At 35.7% G+C, this 23679-nt stretch overlaps 1 protein-coding gene across 4 annotated transcripts in view; it reads right to left on the bottom strand.

Moving 5' to 3' along the window:
- The window catches only part of ASCC3 (activating signal cointegrator 1 complex subunit 3), a 286385-nt gene that overhangs the window by 117391 nt on the left and 145315 nt on the right, over window positions 1-23679 (bottom strand). For all 4 annotated transcript variants that reach the window (XM_066994482.1, XM_066994480.1, XM_048066536.2 and 1 more), the window contains one exon: window positions 23002-23136. In XM_066994482.1, coding sequence (XP_066850583.1) covers window positions 23002-23136 — 135 coding nt within the window. The remainder of the gene's footprint in view (window positions 1-23001; window positions 23137-23679) is intronic.

Genomic DNA, 23679 nt, shown 5'->3' with positions numbered 1-23679 from the left:
AAAACCTATTTAGAAATTAATAGACCCATAAATTGTGGGACCTGCTTTCCTGTGAATTTTTTATTCCTTGTGCCCATGTCCTGACTCAAATGCACACCCTATCAAATTTCCATAACTTTACCTCTCTCAGAATTATCTCTTTGCCTTACCGTTTCATAAATTTTTCCACTGTATGCTCAGGACAAGAAACATTTCATAGGGATACATATCATCCGTAGGACTTATGATCAATGCTGCAGTCAGCTTATTATCAACACCTTTGACAACTGTGTTGACTTGTTCATTAATTTTATTTCAAATTGCTAGCAGGCTGCTCTCACAATCTCTGCTACCTCAGAGTACAACTGTAAGCCTGTGGACTATTAAAAATCGTTCAAAGTCAGATTCAAAGGTAACACTGTGTCTTTACACACCTGAAAGGGCACAGAAGTAGCATCTAATAAGTGGTGTAACAAGAAGGTTTATATTACTTGGGTCTTTTGGCCAGCAGACTTGGGAATTTAAAGACAGATTGTCAGTTAAACTGAGGCAACTATTAGGCTTTTTACCAGAGGAAACCAGCTGCTCAAAGAAAGAAGCACTCCACAGAGCTTGATTTTACAATGAGATCCTGTTCAAATGAGGGATATTCCAACAGACCTCTGCTAAATTATGAGATCCCTTGGAAGAAAAAGGTTTTAATATTTATTATGCCTTTCTCCTTTACTTTATTAAAAAGAAAAAAAAAAAGCAAAACCCCAACAACAAAATCTCTCCATATCTAGCCTTTATAGTCCCATTATTTTATGTCAATTACCAATTTTATGTTTCATACTTCATGAAGCCTGCAAGATAATTGCTTTGTAAAGTTTAAAAATCATAGAGATGAGACAATTATTTATAATTAAATTTGGCTTTGAGAGATTGTATTCTACCTCTACCATAATTTAAGCATGTACCTAGCACATACAGCTGACATCTTTGAGCATAGGAACACCTATCTTCTTTTGTAAATCATTTTTACAATCTATTTACACAGATTTTGAGAAAAAAAATATTGTGTCAATGTGAGTTTAACCATCTGCTTTGTAAACTAGATTAGAAATCCTCTGTAAAAACTGAGGAGCTCACTATTATTAAGATACTGTAATCTGTACACCATTATTTTAAAGCCGGCTAAAAAGTTTCTTCAGCAAGCTTACACACAGAGAACATAGATTTTAGAGGAAATTTAAGAAAATATCTCATCTATATCAAGTATACCATGGAGAATTAACTACACGGTGGAGGGAAAAGTAAGGAGATTACTACTTTCTCACTTAATGCAGTGCATAGCAGCACAAAACAGGTGACAAGGGAGTTGCTGTGCTGCTTCGGCAGACCCTCTCCAACCTGGATTAATTTCCAGTTTCCATATTCTGTTTACTTGTTGTGCATACATTAGTGCTAATGACTGTTGAAAGTGTTAAATACCATACTGTGAGCTTCATTTTTAAAAATCTTTTAATTATATGAAGTCTTCTTTACAATTAATATTCATATCTGTTAAAATTATTACACCCTTCATGCATTTCATCTCTGAAAAAATATTTCTCATCTCACAACTTTGCCTTCTATTAAAAGCAGCCCAATCTCAAAAGGCTTTGCAAAACGCTTTACCTAGAATTTGAATTCGTATCTGTAATGCTGCATTAGCTGGGCTGTTAGGACACTGAGTTTGACTTGATGATCCTTTTGGGTTCCTTCCAATCATATCCTATGATTCTATGATTCTATAAGGAAAGCAAATACTAAACAATATCCACTTTCCTTAAAACTAGTATATCTGTGTAATTTACTGCTCTAAGTAAGTAATAACATTTTAGAACTCAATATCACAGTATCACAGTATCACACATTTCTAGGTTGGAAGAGACCTCAAGATCATCGAGTCCAACCTCCGACCTAACACTAAGTACTCCACTAAACCATATCGCTAAGCTCTACATCTAAACGTCTTTTAAAGACCTCCAGGGATGGTGACTCCACCACCTCCCTGGGCAGCCCGTTCCAATGCTTAATAACCCTTTCGGTAAAGAAGTACTTCCTAACATCCAACCTAAAACTCCCCTGTCGCAACTTTCGCCCATTCCCCCTCGTCCTGTCACCAGGCACGCAGGATAACAGACCAACCCCCACCTCTTTACAGCCTCCTTTAAGGTAACTGTAGAGAGCGATAAGGTCGCCCCTGAGCCTCCTCTTCTCCAGGCTGAACAAGCCCAGCTCCCTCAGCCGCTCCTCGTAAGACTTGTTCTCCAGACCCCTCACCAGCTTGGTCGCCCTTCTCTGGACTCGCTCGAGCACGTCCATGTCCTTCCTGTAGCGAGGGGCCCAAAACTGAACACAGTACTCGAGGTGCAGCCTCACCAGAGCCGAGTACAGGGGCACAATCACTTCCCTAGACCTGCTGGCCACACTGCTTCTTATACAGGCCAGGACGCTGTTGGCCTTCTTGGCCACCTGGGCACACTGCTGGCTCATATTCAGCCGACTATCCACCAATACTCCCAGGTCCTTCTCTGCCAGGCAGCTTTCCAGCCACTCATCTCCCAGCCTGTAGCTCTGCTTGGGGTTGTTGCGCCCCAGGTGCAGGACCCGGCACTTGGCCTTGTTGAACTTCATACAGTTGACCTCAGCCCATCGCTCCAGCCTATCCAGATCCTCCTGCAGAGCCTTCCTGCCCTCGAGCAGATCGACACACGCACTTAGCTTGGTGCCGTCTGCAAACTTACTGAGGGTGCACTGGACGCCCTCATCCAGATCATCGATAAAGATATTAAAGAGGACCGGCCCCAGTACCGAGCCCTGGGGGACACCACTAGTGACCGGCCTCCAACCAGATTTGACTCCATTCACCACAACTCTCTGGGCCCGGCCATCCAGCCAGTTTCTAACCCAGCGAAGCGTACGCCAGTCCAAGCCCCAAGCAGCCAGTTTCTTGAGGAGAATGTTGTGGGGAACGGTGTCAAAAGCCTTACTGAGGTCAAGGTAGATCACATCCACAGCCTTTCCCTCATCCACCAAGCGCGTCACTTGGTCATAGAAGGAGATCAGGTTCGTCAAGCAGGACCTGCCTTTCATAAACCCATGCTGACTGGGCCTGATCGCCTGCTTGCCCTGCAAGTGCCACGTGATGACCCTCAAGATAATCTGCTCCATGAGCTTTCCTGGCACTGAGGTCAAACTGACAGGCCTATAGTTCCCCGGGTCTGCCCTCCGGCCCTTCTTATAGATGGGCGTCACATTGGCTAGCCGCCAGTCAACTGGGACCTCCCCCGATAGCCAGGACTGCCGATAAATGATGGAAAGCGGCTCGGCCAGCTCCTCCGCCAGTTCTTTCAGTACCCATCTCCATGCTGTTTTAATGGCAAAAATAACTGAAGTTGAAGTAAAAATATATATATACAAATAAAGGTGTGTGGTTGAAGAGTGAAAACATGAAGAGTAAAAACTAGTACTATCCATGTAAAACAGCTCTATAACTAACACATTGCAATTGCTTTTAAAATATGTTAATAGCTTTCCAATACGGAAGAAGAGAAACTTTCCCAGAAGGCACAGAAGTGAACCAAATGGCATGGTTCAGTGCTAAAGCAAACATCAAATTCGTGGAGTTTTGTAACACACACATACTACAGGGTTATTACCAGTACATCAGATTTCAGTGGTTTCAAGATGGTATTATTGTAATATGAATTAAAATCAGAATAAAAGGAGAGCAGAATCTTTGACTCAAGTAATCCCTATGAACTTTTAATTAGATTAGAGTGACAAACGTTTCTACAGCTTTTACTGTTTTGCTTGATTTTCTCATGCACTTTGAAAGCCAATATAAAATATTATATGATAAATAAAATGTAATTGATAAAAATAATATAATATATAATACGGATAAATAACAATATATAAGATATATCACAAAAGCAAACTTGGTGATCATATCACCTTCACAAATTGGTTTACATATCTAAGAATATTTTACTTTGCAAATTCCAATCTAAATGTCTGAAGCTATTTGGGGATTTCAGACATTTTTAAAATTGTTTTTTGAGCTCCAAATATGGAATGGCTGATTATCTTGCCCCAGAAGTTTTACACAGAACAGAAACACAGAGGCTACGCTTACTTACAGCACTGGTATTATCTCCACTATCCCCAGTGACCATTCACTGGAGGAAAACCTATTGTGCCTCTCTTCTGTGATAGCATCAGACAGCCTTTCTAATCAGATTTATAGAAACAGACTGACAACTTACAATTTTGGCACAGTCTTTCAATCTTGAGAGCAACCTAGAAAAGATTTCCTACTCCGTTTCTTCTTTCAGAAGACATCACTTGAAATAACTCGATAGTTCCATCATATTTGTTTAATCTATACCCTGCTAAAGCTGAAGATAAAAGGGCCAGCTAATGCTGTCTGATGTGGAGAAATGGCCCTAGAAAGTAAAGTAACTGCCATACCATTTGAGACAGGCCAACCTGCCAGCAGCTTGATATAGCAGGGCTCGGTTTGAGATTATGACACCTACGCTGTAGCTGTCTACACGCAGTTTTGTAAAGCTGAAGTAGGAGTCTAAGCACCCTTCACAGCAGACAGGCATCAGGCAGTGGAGGCTTCTACAGCATTTCTGCCCCCTGACTGCCGTGTCTGCCCAAGGTTGAGCTCAGTCATCCTCTCCCATCCAGGCTCCACCGCCTGAAACACGCTGAACTCCACCTACTGAAACGGGAACTCAGACACACCACGCATTTGTAGGTACCGTGTGCAGACTACTAAAACCTCTGTGCTACATCTCACCCTGGAAACCACTCAGCTGGCATGTTTCTGATTTAGACTAATGACCAAAAACTATCCAGGAAAGAAACAGACAAAATAGACCCTCAAATGACTTTACATTGCAACAAATTTCTGTTGTAACTGACTCAGGTGGCATTGTATCAACACTTCCAGATGGCACATATCAACAATAGCTCTTAAATATCACTTACTATTCTGAGTAAATTGGAACCTACTTGAACTTGCATTATCTGTCCTCACACTAATCCCTGCTTATTCTGATACCAAATACTTCCTCTCACAGAGAAACTGAAGGAACAATTGAAAAGTTAATGGCCCTACACATGAAAATTGATCACATCATCCTGTGGCTTTAAATGCCTGAACATAACAGAACCACAGATTATACTAAAAATAGGAATGGAGAGTTTACACTGTTTCTATTGGTGACAGTGGTAACTTATTCAGAAGGCATCATTTATCATAAAGTCAGTTCATCCTCCTTAGAAGCCCCAAATATAAAACATGCATCTTCCCATAGTATGTTACATTGCCACAGCCCTTCCCTTGCCATGGACAAGTCCTCTGGAGGGGAAAAAAGGTTTCCACTAACACAAATATTGAGTTGTTCTATTTACTGTTAACTCTTATTCCAGCAATCAAACCAATTATTAATTAATGGATCTGGAAAAAATAAATGCTTAAAATTGTTGGATAAAAATTTTTAGCTTGCTAAAACATGCATTGTTTTACCAACAGTGAATGTAGCCCATATATTATTATACATGTACTTTATACATATATATATATACACACACTATACAAATATATTATACATTATACTCAACTAAAACTTTTCCCTGCTGTATTATATACTATGGTTCATTAATAAGTACAAGAAGAGAAGCAAGAAAGAAAGGAAGGAAGGGAAAGAGGGAATAAGAACAAGTTATCTCCAAAATTTCATATGAATGTAAAGAAGCCATCCTTCCGGTCAAACAGATTTTCATATTTTTTCAGGATTAAGTATGAAGGCAGAGTCCCAAAGGCTCCTGGAACTTTTCATTTCCCCATGTTCTTACCACTAATATGTAGGCTAATTGCCTGCATAAGCACATCATGAGGGACCATTTAAATTCTAGCCTTCTAACATGGATGATGTAAATTATGATTTAGAGGAGCTATTTCTATCCATTTGCTATATTGACAGACTCCCAGCTTCAGGTGCTGTGAGCTGCATTTCAAGCTACGTGCCTGTAAGTAGAATGCATTTATGTCCCCCTGCCCCACAGTGACTGCTCACTTAACTCTTACTCATGAAACAAACAAATATTAAAAAAAAATTATTAGGTTTATTTTTAATTTTCATTCTTCAAAATGCTCTGACGTGAAACAATGAACAATATAATAACAGCCTACAAAATCAGCAGCATGGATATGCATTAACCAGTACGGCCACGAGATGGCTCTCAATACTCAAATTTAAAACTATAATCGAGATGAACTACAACAATCCCAATTAGCTTTCCCCCCTTATTATTAGTGACATATTTCAACACACTTGTTCCTAGAAACATTTTTCTATTTCCACAATTGACAAAGACTTTGAAGATATTTCAAATTTACTTTCTGCCTTAATGCCACAAATCATTTTATAAGGAAATCAAATGAGATTTCCAGCCTATGCATAACAGCAACATTTTCCTGTAGTCCCATAATCTCCCCAAAATTTAAGTCCTCCTGATAGTTGACATTCATATATAAATAAGTGAAGTAATTTATTTGCCTTTTTTTTTTTTTTTTAGTTAGTTTTCAAATATTTACTAGTTCTGTCTCCTAAAAACTGCAAGAAACTTTATATCACAACATGAATTTCATAGAATGGCTCAGGTTGGAAGAGACCTTAAAGATCCCCACCAACCCCCCTGCCATAGGCAGGGACACCTCCCACCAGACCAGGTTGTCCAAGGCCCCATCCAGCCTGGCCTTGAGCACCTCCAGGGATGGGGCAGCCACTGCTTCTCTGGGCAGCCTGTGCCAGTGCCTCACCACCCTCTGAGTGAAAAATTTCCTCCTAGTCTCTAATTTAAATCTCACCTTTTAGTTTAAAACCATTCCCCTGTGTTCTGACTGAGCAAAAAGTTGTTCTCCATCTTTTTTATAAGCTCCCTTTAAGTATTGAAAAGCTGCAGTGAGGTCATCCCGGAGCCTTCTCTTGTTTAGGCTGAACAACCCCAGCTCTCAGAATTTCTCCATAGGAGAGGTGCTCCAGCCCTCTGATCATCTTCACGGCCCCCTCTGGACCCATTCTAACAGATCAACATCCTTCTTGTGCTGGGGGCAAGGAATTTTTTGGGAATTTGCATGTGGATAGAATCTTATACATCTTGCCTTTTTTCCAATATGCTCTAGCTATATTCTTTATGTTCTTAATTATCATTTTGCTTTTCCTTTTACAGGTTTATTAACAGTTGAGGGTTTTGTCATCAACCTTCCACCTATTTCCTTAGTCATTTAGTATCATAAATATCTCTGTTTACATGTAATGTTTATCTTTTCCACAAGTGGAAATCTGAAATTTAAAGAAACTGGACTGTGTAGGAGGAAAAAAAAAAAGTATTCTTAATAAATAAGGCTATCAGGCTATAATTTTCAAATGAGTGAATAATTACTTGATTCTGCTAAAAAAAAAAAGAAAAATAATGAACATAATTAGTTTTCTGCATAAATACTAATGTATAAGGTGGAATTTGTGTCTAATTAGTATTTTAAATAGGACTGTGGCAGGGTGCTGTGCAGGATTATGAGAATGGCAAGCATTCAAAACTCACCCAATAGTTAAATATTTAGGATCAATTCAACTGGAAAACAGTTCATAGAATCATAGAACATGACAAACATAAAACTCTAATAGGTGAGTCGTAGCTAAGTGAGAGAGAACAAAAGAAACAATTCATAAGATGAAATCTTTCATAAGGGTTCACATTGCTTTTAAATCATGGTACTAACACAATGGTTGAAAATAATCAACTACAATTATTCCTCTCACGTGTCACTATCAATGAATGAATTCTTCAGACCTGTATGGTACTGTGAAAGAATAGAAGTCTCTTACAACCATTGTCTTGGATATATTCCTTGGACAAGAGATCTCAGTGGTTACTTCAAGGAATATGCTCCCTCACAAGAACAAGATCTAAGAGAATACTTGAAAATAATTGTTATAGATGTTTTGAAATTATATGCCATGAAGCAAGAAAAGAGACATGTTTTTAATGTGATGTTGCAACACAAACATTTTTCTACTGTGCTGTAGCTACTGAATCAAGAACCCAGAAAACCATTCCTGAATGTAAAGGTCATTAAACAAATTATAAGTAATACTGTTAAGTCTATATGAATGATTTTAACCTATGAATCACTGGGACAGACTCACATTTTCTTATTGCTTTCAGTTCCAGAAGCTAGCTGAAAATCCACATCTGCAAATACTTGAAAAATTGTGCTGTGTTTTTTCTATGAAACACTGTTTTGTGCTGTATTATCTTGTGTCCTTACTGCTTAAACCAAAGCCAACAGTTTCTTTCCCATTAGCTTCAATAGGTTTTTCAATTGGACCCTCAGCTGCAAACCAGCTAGGACTTCATTCAATTATTCAGCAATACTACAGTTTAAATGAAAATATGGCAATACGATGCTAAAGGTCTCAAACTCTTTTCAGATTTCTGATTACTGTCCTTGATAAACATGTGGCACAATACTTGAAAAAAAGTGATCTCTAGAATCAAAGACTGCACTGGAATTCTGTTTGATTACAAAATGCATGTATACTGAAGCCAGAAGTACCTCCACAGACATAAAATGTGCAGTATCTTTCATCCTTGATGCAACTGCCTTTGAATTGAGAACTAAGTGCTTTTCAAGTATTATTACAAAGACACTAGATAAATGCTTTTGCAAAGATCTTGATTCTCTAAATTCTTGACCCTAAAGGTTTGCCATCCAGTACTAGGTTTTTGGCATTTTGCCAGCAGTTCTCAGTATTTTAGAACTTCCAAATTTATAAGCCAACTTATCCATTTATAAGCCAACTCATAACTTCACGTGTATTTTTTTTGTTCATCTAAAAAAGAAAGATAGAGTAGAATCCCTAGTACGGTAATTACTAAAACAGAAGGTGTAATCTTAAACATAGAAATTATGAGTTCTGCACTTGGCAAATTTAATTTTCATCTCATAGTTGTGTTAATACTCAGCATTACCTATAGAGAATGACAGATCCTGTAGTAGTTAGCAGAAATCAACGTGGCTTAATCAAAACCATTTTTCAAGGTCATTATTCAAATACATAACATATTTTACAAATGCTCTTATAAGTCCTTATTTGGGAAAAAAAATCTTTAGTTCAAAAGCAGAACATACCAGACACCTTGATGCTTTCAATGTTGATGTATAAGATTTATTATGTGGAAGTTCAATTTGCCTACGAAAACTGTGCAGGAGCCAGTAAATACTGCCTCTGAAAGAACCACAATACTGCAGTCTCTTCTAGTCACAGGCACTTTGTTGGTGTGCAGGGTAGACCATCTCAGGTCCTGCTGAGTTCAAGTGATCAGCAGCTCTACGCAACATTTTCCCCCAGATAACAATTACTTTACAGTTACATAACACATTTGTTTTTCTCATCTGTACATAATTTTGTGACCTTTTGTGACTTAGGAAAGATTAACTAACAATATACAAGTTTTTACTTCTTTTTACCTACCCAAACTTCATTTTGTTTTTTTATAATATATAATATATATATGTCTATATAAATATATGTATTGGCTTTTTGCTAAGCTTCGTCAAAATCTTCCAGTACACGGGGAAGTCGGTGGCCTATGTTTGCATTTGTCTCAGCATCCACATTTTCACAACTTCTGCCTTCTGTCACTAAAAAGATTCACTAGAAAAACTGTGCGTAATCTTTTGAAATCACATGTACTTTTATAGAGTTGATAAGCCATCACAATACAGCAAAACTGTTGCACATATAAACATTTTCAGTAAAACTTCAAATATGTTCCATTAGATGTTTCTAAATGGTTGGGGAGACTAGATATCTGAAGGCAGGATACACAGAACATTCATTAACATTTTGATTTCTATTGCAAGTGCCAAAAAACAAATGTGAGAAACTGATTTCTGAGGTACTTGGCAGAATGATGGTATGGGGTCCCCTAGTTGTACAAGCACCATCTTAGACACATGACAACTCCATTATATGCAGACACTATTCTATATCAAAGGGGTAGCAAATATATTTTATTTGATTTGAAATAGTCCAATGTCTGATTAACTATTGATATTAATATAGATAATCCATGATACCATAATGCTTAAAAATCATGTACTTTTTATATGTAAAAAAAATACATAATTTATAAAAGCAATCAGATTTCAAGTTCCACTACTTTTGAGTTAAGAACATTAAATATTCAAAATAAAATTATTTACTAATATCTTCTATTATTGATTATCAAAGGAACAAAATATTCTCTCATAAAGACAGGATGATGTTGAAAAATGTTACTCATCTAATTAGAACAGTTTTAAATGTGAACTATAGCATGAAATATAAATTCAAAGCCAAAAAACTTTCAAATCTGAAAGTCTTGTGTAAATTTTTTGGAAAAGTTTTCAGGCCATACGCACATCATCTGCAAATATGTCAAAACAGTATCTGTCTTGCTTGTCTATTGTTGTTTTTCTAGTTTTCCTCACAGGTTAGGAATGATTTTACCCAACAAAAGTCTGAAGCTGAATAAAACCACTGCCTGAAATGCATTCCGATTCATCCTACACACTCGGTGTCCAAATGCTCTAGAAATATCAAACACCCTAATTCATAATATTTTCTTAATATCCCATTCTAGAGAATGCATTGGAAGTGTTGATGGTATTCATTTCAATTTTTTTTCCCTGTTTGGACTATGGGAGATGCTAGGACATTGCACTTGTGGGTTTTTAGAATTTCTTGAGATATTTATTGCATATATTATATATGATTGTTGCTTGACAAAGAAAGAGGTTCACACAATGGCCATTCAGGAGATCTTAAGCCAAACCTTGTTTCCTAGCCAAACTGGATGACCTAGTAAGTCAGTTTGTATTTGACAGGAAGGAAATGTCTTAGGAAAAAACTTACTCATGTTGGTATTTTTCACGTCTTCTCCAACTTCTAAAACCGAATTTAAGATCCTTAAGATATTAAGATTTGTTTAAGTTCTACCAAAAGCCTACTAATTTTCTTATAATTTCATGCGAATAAAAATTTAAGTCCTAAAATTTTTCACTTTCTGTTTTTTAGCTTTAAAATGAATTATTTATGTATTTATACTGACATTGTCCAAAGAAGGCTTCTTTGGTGAGATGTAGAAGGTGAGCTTTATTTATTTATTAAGTATTCATACTGGTAACCAATGATGGAACACAGGGGAACAGCACAAAGTTGTGCCAGGGAAGGTTCAGACTGGACACAAAAAAATTTCTTTACCATGAGGGTGGTGAAACACTGGAATGGGCTGCCTAGAGGAATGGTTGATGTGTTCAGTGTCCAAGAGTCATTTGGGCAATGCCCTCAATAACATGCTTTAACTTTTTATGTCATGAAGGCAATTGGACTAGATACTCTTTGAAGGTCCCTTCCAACTGAACTATTTCACTGTATTTAGTGTTGAAATTCACAAGTCTTCTCATATTGCTATCATCTTCAAACTGCATTCTTCCAGCAGCTTCTTAAAAGCCATGCACTTTAAAGTCTGCCTACCATTTTTTTTAGTAATGTTATTTTCGTTCCATAATACAGAATGAGTTCCTTTTTTGTTACCTACCAGTTTTCATTATACTTCATATACAGTTTGTGTATACTCTAGCCTTGTCAAAAACATGTTGCTGTCACTCTAGTTCCTACTAACGTAACTTCATTCTAGTTCTGCCTTTTGCTAATGAGCCAAAAATTACAAACATAGTGCATGTAAAAAGATGTATCCAAGCACACATGTGATGTATCTCAAAAATCGGATGGTAAGAATACTAGTTTTGTTATTATTGTTTTGAGATCTTTTGTAATCATTGACTAGAGTTTTTGGTATAACAATCTGGTAGCAAGAAAAAGAGGTCTCTGAAATAATTAGGTTCTTCAAGAGAAATATAGCAAATCTAGCCAAATTATTATTTTACTATGCTAAAGGTGCTATGCAACAGTATCTGTACATACTAAAGCACGGCTGTTTTATATAATACAACAATGCTTTCCAACAAGCCGGGATTCTTCTGAATCTTAGCTGACTTCTGAAATTCTATTACAAAGAGGGTTAGGATGAATTCAAAACAAATGGAAGAGAAAACTAAATGTTGCAGTTTACTGGGTCTGGCTGGGATGTTAACTTTCCCTGCAGCAGCCCATACAGTGCTGTGCTCTGCACATGTAGGTAGAACAGCACTGGTATCACACACGTGTTGTGTCTGCTGCTGAGCAGTGCTGGCACAGCATCAGGACTCTCTCTAACCCTCCTAAGGGGTGGGCAAAAAAGTGAGAAGGAAACATCATCAGGGCAGTTGACCTAAGCCAACCAAAGGGATATTCCATACCATATGATGTCACACTCAGCAATAAAAGGTGGAAAAAGGAAGAAGAGGGGAGGGGTGGGCTCTTGTTGCAAAAACGTCTGTCCTCCCAAACACCGGCTACGTGTGTTGAGGCCCTGCTTCAAGGACGTGGTCAAGCATCGCTCATTTGTGGGAAGTAGAGAGTAATTTTTTTCCTCTGCACTTCCACATAGCCTTTACTTTTTTTGTTGTTGTTGTTTTTTGTTCTTTTTTTTTCCCCCTCCCTTTTCCCCTTTCCTTTTTTTCCCTTTAGTTAAATTGTTTAATTAATAATAATCTTTCCTTAATATTTTTTTCCCTTTAATTAAATTATCCTTATCTCAACCCATGAGTTGTTTTTTTCCTTTACTTCCTCCCCTCCTCATGTAAGGAGGGGGAGTGAGAGAGTGGTTGTGGTGTTCAGCTGCCTAGCATGGTAAAACCACCACATGCAGAAATCAAAGCTTCCATATCTTCTGGCCTCCTACATGGAGAAATTTTGATAATATAAATCAGATATAAGATATGCTAAAACCAAAAACTGTATATACACGTAATACAACTTAAACCAGAAAAAAAAAATCAATAAACTTCTGGAAAAAAAATCTGCACAACTTCCTGAAACTGTGCTTAATTGCTTTTTGACCCATTTTGTTTTCTCCAAAGCACATCTGGCTCTCAGTATGTGGTATTAATAGACTGTGGATCAAATTCAATTCACTCACTCTTAATGGTTGCTTCTAATTGCTCTTTTATTTATTTTTTTAAGATGTGCACTCGTTTTCACCATATTACTTCACAATTCATTTTAACTAGATGTCATTGCAAGTTCCAGTGCAAAAATGCTTCTGTCCAGATCTGATCTAGCCTACATACTGTACAAATAAACTAAAGGAACAGTTAAAAAGCCAAAACAAGTTTACCTAAATTATGTTATTTGGGGGACCTGGAAGAGCAAAGTAGATGATAACTGAAACAGTGAGCATGCAGAGCTAAACAACTCCATCAAACCATAATCAAATTAAACAGCATTTGGAAAGCTTTCTCATTTCAAAAAAAAATATACGAAATTAAGAACTGCAGTGAAATTTATTATTTTTTCTCCATCTGTTCTGAAAATACTTTTTCTAAATGAAAAACTGAAGCAAGCATCTAAATGTACCTTGGAACAAAAATATGTTTAACACTGTGTTCAACAGAAGGAAATCTATCAATAGGTAAGTGAACAGAATATTTCATGAAACAGGTGAATTTATTTAACTGCACTTATTCTAATCATGTCTTTATAGAGACAGAGTCTGATGGAAAACATACTGAAATATGCCAAATGGTCAAATAAAGTGTTAAGAAACATGTTTTTTTCTAATTACCTCAGTCTGAAAACTTCAATTTCATAACAAAATCGCAGTCTAAAGACAGACTACATAGGTATTGTTTTACAATATAAATAAATTCATCCTCAGGGAGCAAAAGAAATATGGTCAATTAAGAGCGATATTCTGAAGGAAAAATATTAAGCAATCCCAGAAGAAAGCACGTAAGTCTATTCTTCTTATGTTAACTAAGTTTTGTTCGGAATTTTGTTTCAGGAAAGGCAACTAAAAAGTGTGTTTTGTGATGACCTGCATCTTTAATAATGACCAGCCACTTAAAAATAATATATATGAATATATATATAACATATAGCATATATATATCTATGAACCCTCTGTTTACTTCCCATAAAGAAATCTAAATATACTTTCTAACAGAATTTCAGTCCCTAAACTGTATCAAATCTGAGATTAATGTAATTATCATGAGATACAAAGTATAACTGATCATCAACAAGCAGTATTCATTGTCAGGGAATAACACACAAAAAAACCATGCTTACCAACTTTTCAAACATTATTCCTCCTAAAACTAAAACTCCTGTAGCTACAGTATTTCCTGACAAATGGATTCCTAACAATACAGTTTATTTATATGCTATTTTCTAGTCAGCATAAGATTTCCATGTAATGTTACTTAAATTGCATGTGACCAGAACTGTTTGCCAGTATAGTTTAGTGCAAAAGAAAGAAAAGGTGCCTGAAAAATACGATTATTGTCTAAAATCTCACTGTGAACATATTGCACAAGATTACACATTGCAGCCAAGAAGAAAATTGGCAAATCTTGGGAAAAGAATAAAAGATCTAAGGGTCATTAGTAAATTAAGCTGTCTTTAAAAAAAATAAAAAATTATTGCCTGAAACAATCCCTGGGGATTGGGGATTGAAAGCAGATGAAAACATTCAAAGCAGAGCCAACCAAGCTCTTCAAGGGAGTATCAAGTAGGGACTGGGGCAGAGAACTCCTACTTTCTCTCATAATTACTTCTCGCTGGGGTCTTTCCAAGTGATCAGATATTGCCAGTCTTTGTACCTGTTAAATCACTGAAGAAAACATGAAGAAAAAGGAACTTTTCGGTCCCAATAAATCTTACATATTTCTAATATATACCTGAGCTTCATTACAGACTATGAAAGCAAATATTGGTAAAAGTCAAAAGTGGGTAGCTGGCTGTGTTGCTGTGGAAAGAGTCCTGCTTCCCAAACTTGTGAATAAGAAAACAATCATATTGGATTATTACTATTTTTCTTCCTCCTAAACAGACTTGAAGTTTTCTTTTGAATGTTTCTTTACTATACTATTAGCTTATCTACTCAATACTTATATATAATTCATATAACAATGATTTCAAGTTGAAATCACATTAGTTGGTGAAGTTATCAGTTAATAACTGCTGTGAAAAGACCCAATAACTTTTTCATTTTGACCTGGACTACATGTTAAAACATTCTAGCAGCTAACTGAAGGAGATTTTCACAGTTAAAGGATAAAAGAATATGCGTCTTTTCTCTTTGTCAATGCACCAGAATAAGGTTATAACTTCAAGAGAGACAAAAAGATCAGAAATTAACATATGAGGGATACCTAAGTAATTAAGTAATGTTATACTAAGATCAACATTTATGCCAAAAGAACACATTAAGAAATATAGAAACCTCTGTATGTGCAGAATCAGCAAAATAACTTGCTATAGCTACTCATTATAATGAGCCTGACATCCAGAAACCTCTACTTTCGTAATATTTTTTCCCTTATCCCCCAAAGGAAGAAGTTTCAGTGTATTTAATCGAATTTTCATTTATTGTGATTTAATCAAATACATTGAAACAAATCTCAGTATATAAACCAAGTGAACAATTAGAAACATTATTTTAAACTATGCAACTTTGAATTTCAGTTTCTGTATTTACAAGCACAAATAAAGAAGACGTTTTAAAATTGTATTTACCTTAAAATTTGTATTGACTGAATGCAAATACTGCACTACATTGGGGAAGGGCTGTGGAAGATTTAATTTAAGGAAAGCAGCTTAATCAAGAACATAAATATGACAACAGTTTCAAATGATCTTACTAAGCACATTTAGTATTTAATAGAAAATTTTGTCAACAATGAAAGGGGATGCTACAGGCAACACATTATCCTACAGTTTATCAGAGCATTGCCATGGAAGATTAATAAGAAAAGGAATTAATTCTTACATTTACACTGATGAAATCCATTACTGATCTTAACCTGAAAAGCTCCGTAATTGCTAAAAAGTTGCATACAAAAGCATGAAACATCTTTTCGTAGTTCGCTGAACAAAAACATCAGCACCTCTGTCAGATATGTTTGCAACCTCAAAGATCATTCTAGAAAAAGATCTGCTATCCCATTTGGCTTCCAGGACTCTATTACAAACACAGCATAGCTTTTGGAAATAGAACAAATATTCATGAGACAGCTTTCCAGCTATGAACAGGATAAAACTAATCATTGTTGCATATCAAATTGATGCTCATGATGGATAAAACAGAATATATGGTCAAGTCAATAGATTTTGGGGAAAAAAAGTCCATTTTATTTCTCACAGAGTAACAACAGACTTGTGTTACCTCAGTGTTGTAACTGTCAGAGCTTGAGAGACAAGCCAACAAACCTGAAATTGTTGGATCAGAGAACTAAAAATGAGACTGATTTTCAGAGAGACTGAGCATCCATATTTGATAACAGAATTCAGCCTATACCACATATTTTATACTTTCTGATTCATAATAAAAACACTTGAAAAATTCAGTAGATTTCAGCTCTGTTTTAGAAAAGAATGAAAGTATTAAACTAAAGAAACTCTTAATAACCTTAGTGCTATGCCCATCTTACTATAAATTCTTGGAAAAAATCAATTCAATTTCAAATGTTTGTTTTCTTGCTCTGACAGACCAGCCAGACATCTTCTACCTAAACTAAGTAGTATATATAACTGATAAAGTAAGAGAAGAGGGAATTTTCCAATGCCTTAAGTGTTAAACTGAATAAAGATGTCTCCTCAGAAAGCACAATACAGACTCAGAGAAGGAATCTGGTGGTCAAATGCAAGAGGTTAGACTTGACAATCATTAGGGATCTATCTCTATCTTATCTCTTCTCTTCTTTTCCCAAAGACCATGCTCAAATAACTTACAAAGTCTGATGAACAGAATGACTAGCATCAGTCATGATTACTATACCATCACTATTTGACTTTTTGGCTATGATGCTGCTCTAATAGCTGAGACAGTTCTGTGCATTCTTACTTCTCACTTTTGAATCTTACCATTTGTAAATTTTTAAAAGAACAAAGGTCCTTTTTACTGTATACTTCATGTATTTTTAGAACGTCTAATTCTGAAAGCGCCACTTCTTTTAACTCGGTTAATCAAAAAATACAAATTGTTGTTTTAAACTTATGAAAAAATATACTCTGTAACAGAATAATGTAACATACCAGTATAAAGGGTGTACCTTTCCTTTGAAAAGAAAGAAAACACCTGTACTTTGAAAGTAAATAAACAATATTTTGTTCATGCAGCATTTTCCATTCATATATATAAGATTTCAATTTAGATAATGGTTTTCTCAGAAATTTACAGGTAAAGGTTCACATATCAGTTTGTAACAGAAGTGTGGTTCTGAAGCACAAAAGATATTAATACTGTTGGCACTGCACCCTAACACCAACAGTGTTACTCTACAGAGCAAAAGAAAAGATCATTAATATCTAGCTGCAGATTGTCCTGATCATTCAACACACCTACAAAATATTTTTTTTTTACTTTTTTTAAAGTAACATTACTCCAAATTAATTGAAAATAACGTGCTTTGAGAAAGGTTTGCCCACTTTCATTCAAAGAAAACTTTTTCTAACTGCTATAAAATAATAGACTTAATTATGCCCCGCATTCAGCTGAGACTTGATATTCAAAACAAAATGCAGGGGTAAAGAATATCTTTTCTCTTTAAGCTGGTCTCTCCAAAACCTAAATGTCCATCTAAATCCCACTTAACACAGCTCAGGATTCATTAGAAGAGTAGGAACACTCTGTATAGAACACATTTTTCTTCAATCTGTCAGTTGTTAGGACCATATCATCTCATGAATTTTATCTCTGACCTTTAAGCAGGTGAATAAACTACTGAATAAAATATTCTGTGAAAGAAATATAAAGAGCTTCATATCATTCTCTGAGAGATAATTAGCAAATATTTTCCAAAAGTAAAAAAATAGTAATTATAAAACAAATAGAGAACTTCAGTATATGTTTGACATTTAATATAGCCTAATGTATTTGAATACGGCTCCTCATTTTATTTTTATAGTTTTTTTAAGACATATCAAATATTAGATATGTTATTAATAACACAAAAATAAAATGAGGATTTGCTCTGAAATAATTAAATGTCAAACAAATGATTACACATCAAATATTTGATGAATGTTCTCTTAAAAAATTCATTTCTAATCATTTAAAAACATTTGACTGATAATTAAGAGGATTAGTAGAATTCCTTTCATATTTTAAAGGCCAGCAAAGAACACAATGCTTTTAACTGTTCTATTTTTCAGTTCTTCCTTTGTGTTCAAGTAGTCTCCACTTAGTGTCTAGACTAGAACATGCACGATTTGGGCATTATTTATTCTTCTAAGTCATACACTGGATTTCAGTATGTTTCTAAACATCTTCATCTACTAGAGTGCACACTGTATACAGAGTACAATATAAGGTTTATATTACATTATCAAGATTATTCTCTGTCACATATTGCTAAATTTCATGTTGAATGAAACAGCAAGACTGAATGGCCTTCAGTCTAATAATTTTGGGATCTGTGCCAATAAACATCACTTTATACAAGATAGCTCTTGTCAGACAAACATGATATTGTCATCATGAGGCTTAAATTATTCACTGCATCACACAGAAGTGATATAACGCATTTAGACTTCTGTCAGAAATTTCATTTATATGGTATGGCACTAGGAATTTAGTACTATATGAAATGAATTTCACTTATTAAGGAGATTAAAATTAGGCAATGATGATCAAAGAAATTAATTGCATCTATCAACTCTGACTTGATGAATGTCTAATGAGTTTCTTCAGAGATCTGATATGACCCATGAATATTTCATATTTGTACTGTTGATCAAAAATTTTAAATGTGATCATGCTGATTAAAAGTACTGTTTGGAAATAAGAAGCACTGTGAAGGAATGGTAAATGCTTACAAGGATAGGTCAGTTCTAGTGTTATTTGGCTCACCGAAAGGTTCAGCTTTAAGATACCTGGGAACAAAAAACCTATGTTATGTTTTGAGAATGGATTTTAAAAAGATCCCCGAAAAGCTAGGCTCTTAAACGACATGTGTTCTATCAGTCTACTCCTCAATTTATTGTATAAGCTGTATTTGATTTATTGTATAATGCTTAAGAACAGCTATGCCAGGTCAGATCAGAAGTATGTGTAGCGCAGTTTTCTCTCCCAACAGCAGCCAACAGCAAATGCTTAAGGAAGAGCATGCATCCATGGTCTTCACAGTACATTCTCCTGGACACCAGAAATTTGCCATTAAGAGACTTACTGCGTAGCCTGACCTACTCCTAACAACAATTTGCTATCATTTAAATAAGTAAGAACCTTTAAAGTGAAAATTTTGAAATAACGATGAGAATCAGCATGAGATCCTAGGTTCAGAGCAGTAGGTAGAACAATTCAGACATGAAGAGTGACACAAGTCAAGACTATATGAACATTAGAAATAGTTGCTGTAGCTCAAACACAAATTTCAGTTCTATATGAACACAAACTGTTCAATACTCTACATAGAATCATAGAATATCCTGAGTTGGAAGGGACCCACAAGGATCATCGAGTCCAGCTCCTGGCACCACACAGGTCTACCCAAAAATTCAGACCATATGACTGAGAGCACAGTCCAAACGCTTCTTAAACTCTGACAGGCTTGGTGTAGTGACTACATCCGTGGGGAGCCTGTTTCAGTGCGCGACCACCCTCTCAGTGAAGAACCTTTTCCTGATATCCAACCTGAACCTCCCCTGTCGCAGCTAGACAACGTTCCCTTGGGTCCTATCACAGGTCACTAAATAAACATAGGATCGCAGAATCATCTAGGTTGGAAAAGCCCTTCAAGATCACCTAGTCCAGCCATCAACCTGACCTACTAAGTCCCATCACTAAACCACGCCCCTTACTGTCATGTCTGCATGTCTCTTAAATACCCCTAGGGACAGGGACTCCTCCACTTCCCTGGGCAGCCCGTTACAATGCTTGACTGTTCTCTCTGTGAACAAATTCCTCTTAATGTCCAATCTAAACCTCCTGCGGACCTACCTGAGACCATTTCCTTGTGTCCAATCACTTGTCACCTGAAAAAAGAGACTGATGCCCTCCTCACTGCAACCTCCCAATAGCTGGTCTTTCTTGTTCATAAAAACTAAGAATCCATAGCTTCTGACTATATTACAGTATATGAAACACTACTGTAATCATGCAGAAAGTAGTCAGAAGGAGCAAAGATTCCCATGAATTACAAAAGAATTCACTTGTTTTTAATTAAAATTAAGGCCATTTTCGTTCAACTCCCAAACCAGAAAACTTCTGTAAGTATCTTCTGAAGTTAAGTCAGCTTTGCTTTAGCAAAGATCAACATTTTGAACTACAGTCCTCAAACAATTCCAAATTTGATTTAGAACTAATGCTTGAATTCATAACAAATGTATGTGTACTGGAATGGAGATCTAGGGGGAGGAGAAGAGAGAACAGAAATTTACTATCTCAGTTTGCTGTTTCCCCTAAATTTCAGTGTGATTGATAAATACCCTTAAAAGAAAGTTACATCAGATATGCAGCCAACCAGCCTATAAGGCCACCTTAACTAACAGTCTTAATTTGTACTATAAATGCTACCTTAAATCATTGTCCAGGCACAGGTAGCAAAAACTTGTATTCTAAATAGGCTTAGAATTTAACTTTACTGTGTGCTGTTTCTCTGATTCCCAAGAAGATAAGAACATGTTTTCTAATTCATTTAAACCCAGGATGAAAAGAATAGCTGAATACACAGCAGTAGGTTTCACTAGAATACAGAGTGGATTGGGCAAATACTTTTATACATCACATAGTATGCACTGCTGACTTAGGATTATGCAATCCTAACTTCATCAGTAGTAGTTTTGAGTTCCTAACTCAATACTGGTATTTTCGGTGGCTTAAACTATTTTTCCACATATTAGCACTGAAAAATTAAAATTAGGAGTTTCAGATTTTGTTCTAAGAAATATAATGAGAAAAGGTTCAGCACTAATTTTCAGTGTTGCAGTAGAAATATGGGATTTTCCAGGTTCAGGTTTAATGTTATTTTAAAAATGCAGCAGTTAATAACATCCACTAGAAAAAGAGGGGCTTTTTAATATGCTATTTTAAGAAATATAAGGACATCGATTTATAATTTAGTATAGTTCCATAAATATTTATTGCAGCTTTCAGAACCATCTTGACAAAGAACATACTTGATTATGATTATGATTTCTTCTCTAATTTATAATTTTCCCTACATTCATAAAATTTGAGTTTACCAACTGTAATGTCCTTGCACCATTCAGAATTAATACATCTGAGTGAATCCCTTTCCATTCTTTTCAGAGGTATAAAATAAGGTAGTGTAATTGTTACATCCAAGAAAGACAGAGAATGTAACTCCCTTCTCCCCCCACTCAATTCCTAATTCACAGGGGCCAAAAATACTTAGAGTTTATCAACATATTTACCAGTGAGAGAAAATATCTTATCCATACATTAAACTTTCTATAATGAAAAGGTATTTCCTCTGTGTTCTGCAATTTAGTTGAGGAGCGAGGAAGAACATTATTTTTCAAGGAACATTAACAAGACACTGGTAACGCCAATCATTACCTCAAATTATATATCCTCAAATATAAAAGTCACATATAATAATGAATTAAGAATTCTTTTTGGAAACTTTCTCTCAGCAGAAATACAGGCATATTGCTTGAGTAGATGAAAAGTTACTATATTAGAAAAAAATTTGAAAGGTCAACTAACACAATTCACACAAGGACAGAACAGTTAGAATGCATAAAAATGTATACAGTCTCATCTGGCAAGTACTTGGCTACTGCTCAAAATACAAATAATTTATGATCCATATACATATTTCTTACACAAAACCTGATTAAGAGGGCTAATCCTTTGTGAGATTCAAATGGCTTTCTCACTTTTGACTCTCAGAACAATTACTTTTTGATTGCTCGCCAGTAGGTGATTTATGAGGAAAGTCTGATGGTTTTGGAAAGGTCGTAAATTTACTGGTGATGTCAGACTAATACTTTAAGACAGGTTTCTGTTGTAAAGAGTGGACAGCAGCAAATGCTTAGGGAAAGAGTGCAAAATAAAGGATGTGTGCTCTCCCAGAAAGTGGAAATTATTGACTTAGGGACTTCCTGAGCTGGAGATTGCATAAAAGCTATTGTGATCAATGATCACCAAATCATTCTCCTCTAATTTGTCCAATTCTTTCTCATAAATAATCCCACTCTCCAATGCTATGATGGACTTAAGAAATCAAACAATGTCAGTGAACTCTCAGCTAGGAACGTTACTGATTTAACAATTAATATCAATTACAAAACCCTATCTACCTCACATGTCAGGCATTCTGTTAGATTCAGTGCAGTTTCAAGCACATCCCAAGTAGCTTTGAGTCTTGGAAAGCTCTTTGGAGTCTACCTACACCATTTAGTTCTGTAACTCTTCCAAAGAGAAGGCAAAGATATAGAGAAATTGCATCAGGGGACTCTTGGATTGAAAAGATTTCATATCTTTGTTTCAGAAGCAAAGTCCAGAAGCATGCTCTGTTAAACTTTGTCCATATTGATCTCTAAGTACAGGTTGCATGAAACATAACCTATTATCAGTATGTTTAAAAAACTGTAAGTAACAGCACTGGATTCTTTTCCTTTATCTCTGCCATTACTCTCCCCTTTCTACCTCTATTTAATTCAGCAATCCACAGTTCGTTTTACAGCAAAATATGTTTTCCCAGAAGCTCAAAAATGCTTTACATATTCCCATATTAGACAGTATTATAAAAGCAAAGTCTAGATTTGTAAAGATTACCAACATAAATTATTCACTTACCTGTTTTTCAGCTTGTCCATAATCTGATCCCTGGGGTGACAAAAAGTGACAAATATGACCGTTGTTTTTTGCTTTTTCTCGAAGACCCATAGCAGTTCGTACTGTGGCATTTCTGGCATGAACAAACACCATCACCTTAAGACAGAAAGAAACAAGGCTGTTGAGAAATAATTGAAGTCTGATATAATGAAAACAATTTAATAACAAAATATTCCCTATAAGAACAAATTAAATGAGTAAATGCATGGCACACCGATGAAAGCAGATGTCTTTCTAGAGAAATTAATGGGTGATCCTGAAATCCTGAAAATATTACATATATTATATTTAATGTTTTCAGAGAGCTTTTGAAAAGGTTCTCATTTTTAATTCTTTAGTCTTTAGAAGGTAGGTAATATTTGTTGGAAATACTTCTTTTTCAAAAAGAAGAGACATTGCCATTGAGGCAAAAAACTGTGTTATTTGACACATCTTAAATGATATAGTGATGATAGTGAAGTGATAAGTTGGTTGATGGTATGATTTGACTGTGCAAGGCACATGAAACAAAAACTGACTATAAAGAGAAGAATGAAATTAAGTACCAACAAATGCAATACACACATGGGAATAAAAATGTTAAACTAGCAGACATTATTACGGGCTTTAAACCACATACTATCACTCATAAAGATGCCT

This window comes from Anser cygnoides, chromosome 3, assembly GCF_040182565.1.
Source record: "Anser cygnoides isolate HZ-2024a breed goose chromosome 3, Taihu_goose_T2T_genome, whole genome shotgun sequence".
Classification (NCBI taxonomy): domain Eukaryota; kingdom Metazoa; phylum Chordata; class Aves; order Anseriformes; family Anatidae; genus Anser; species Anser cygnoides.
The sequence above is the reverse complement of the archived record's forward strand: the minus strand, read 5'-3'. Positions and strand labels throughout refer to the sequence as shown.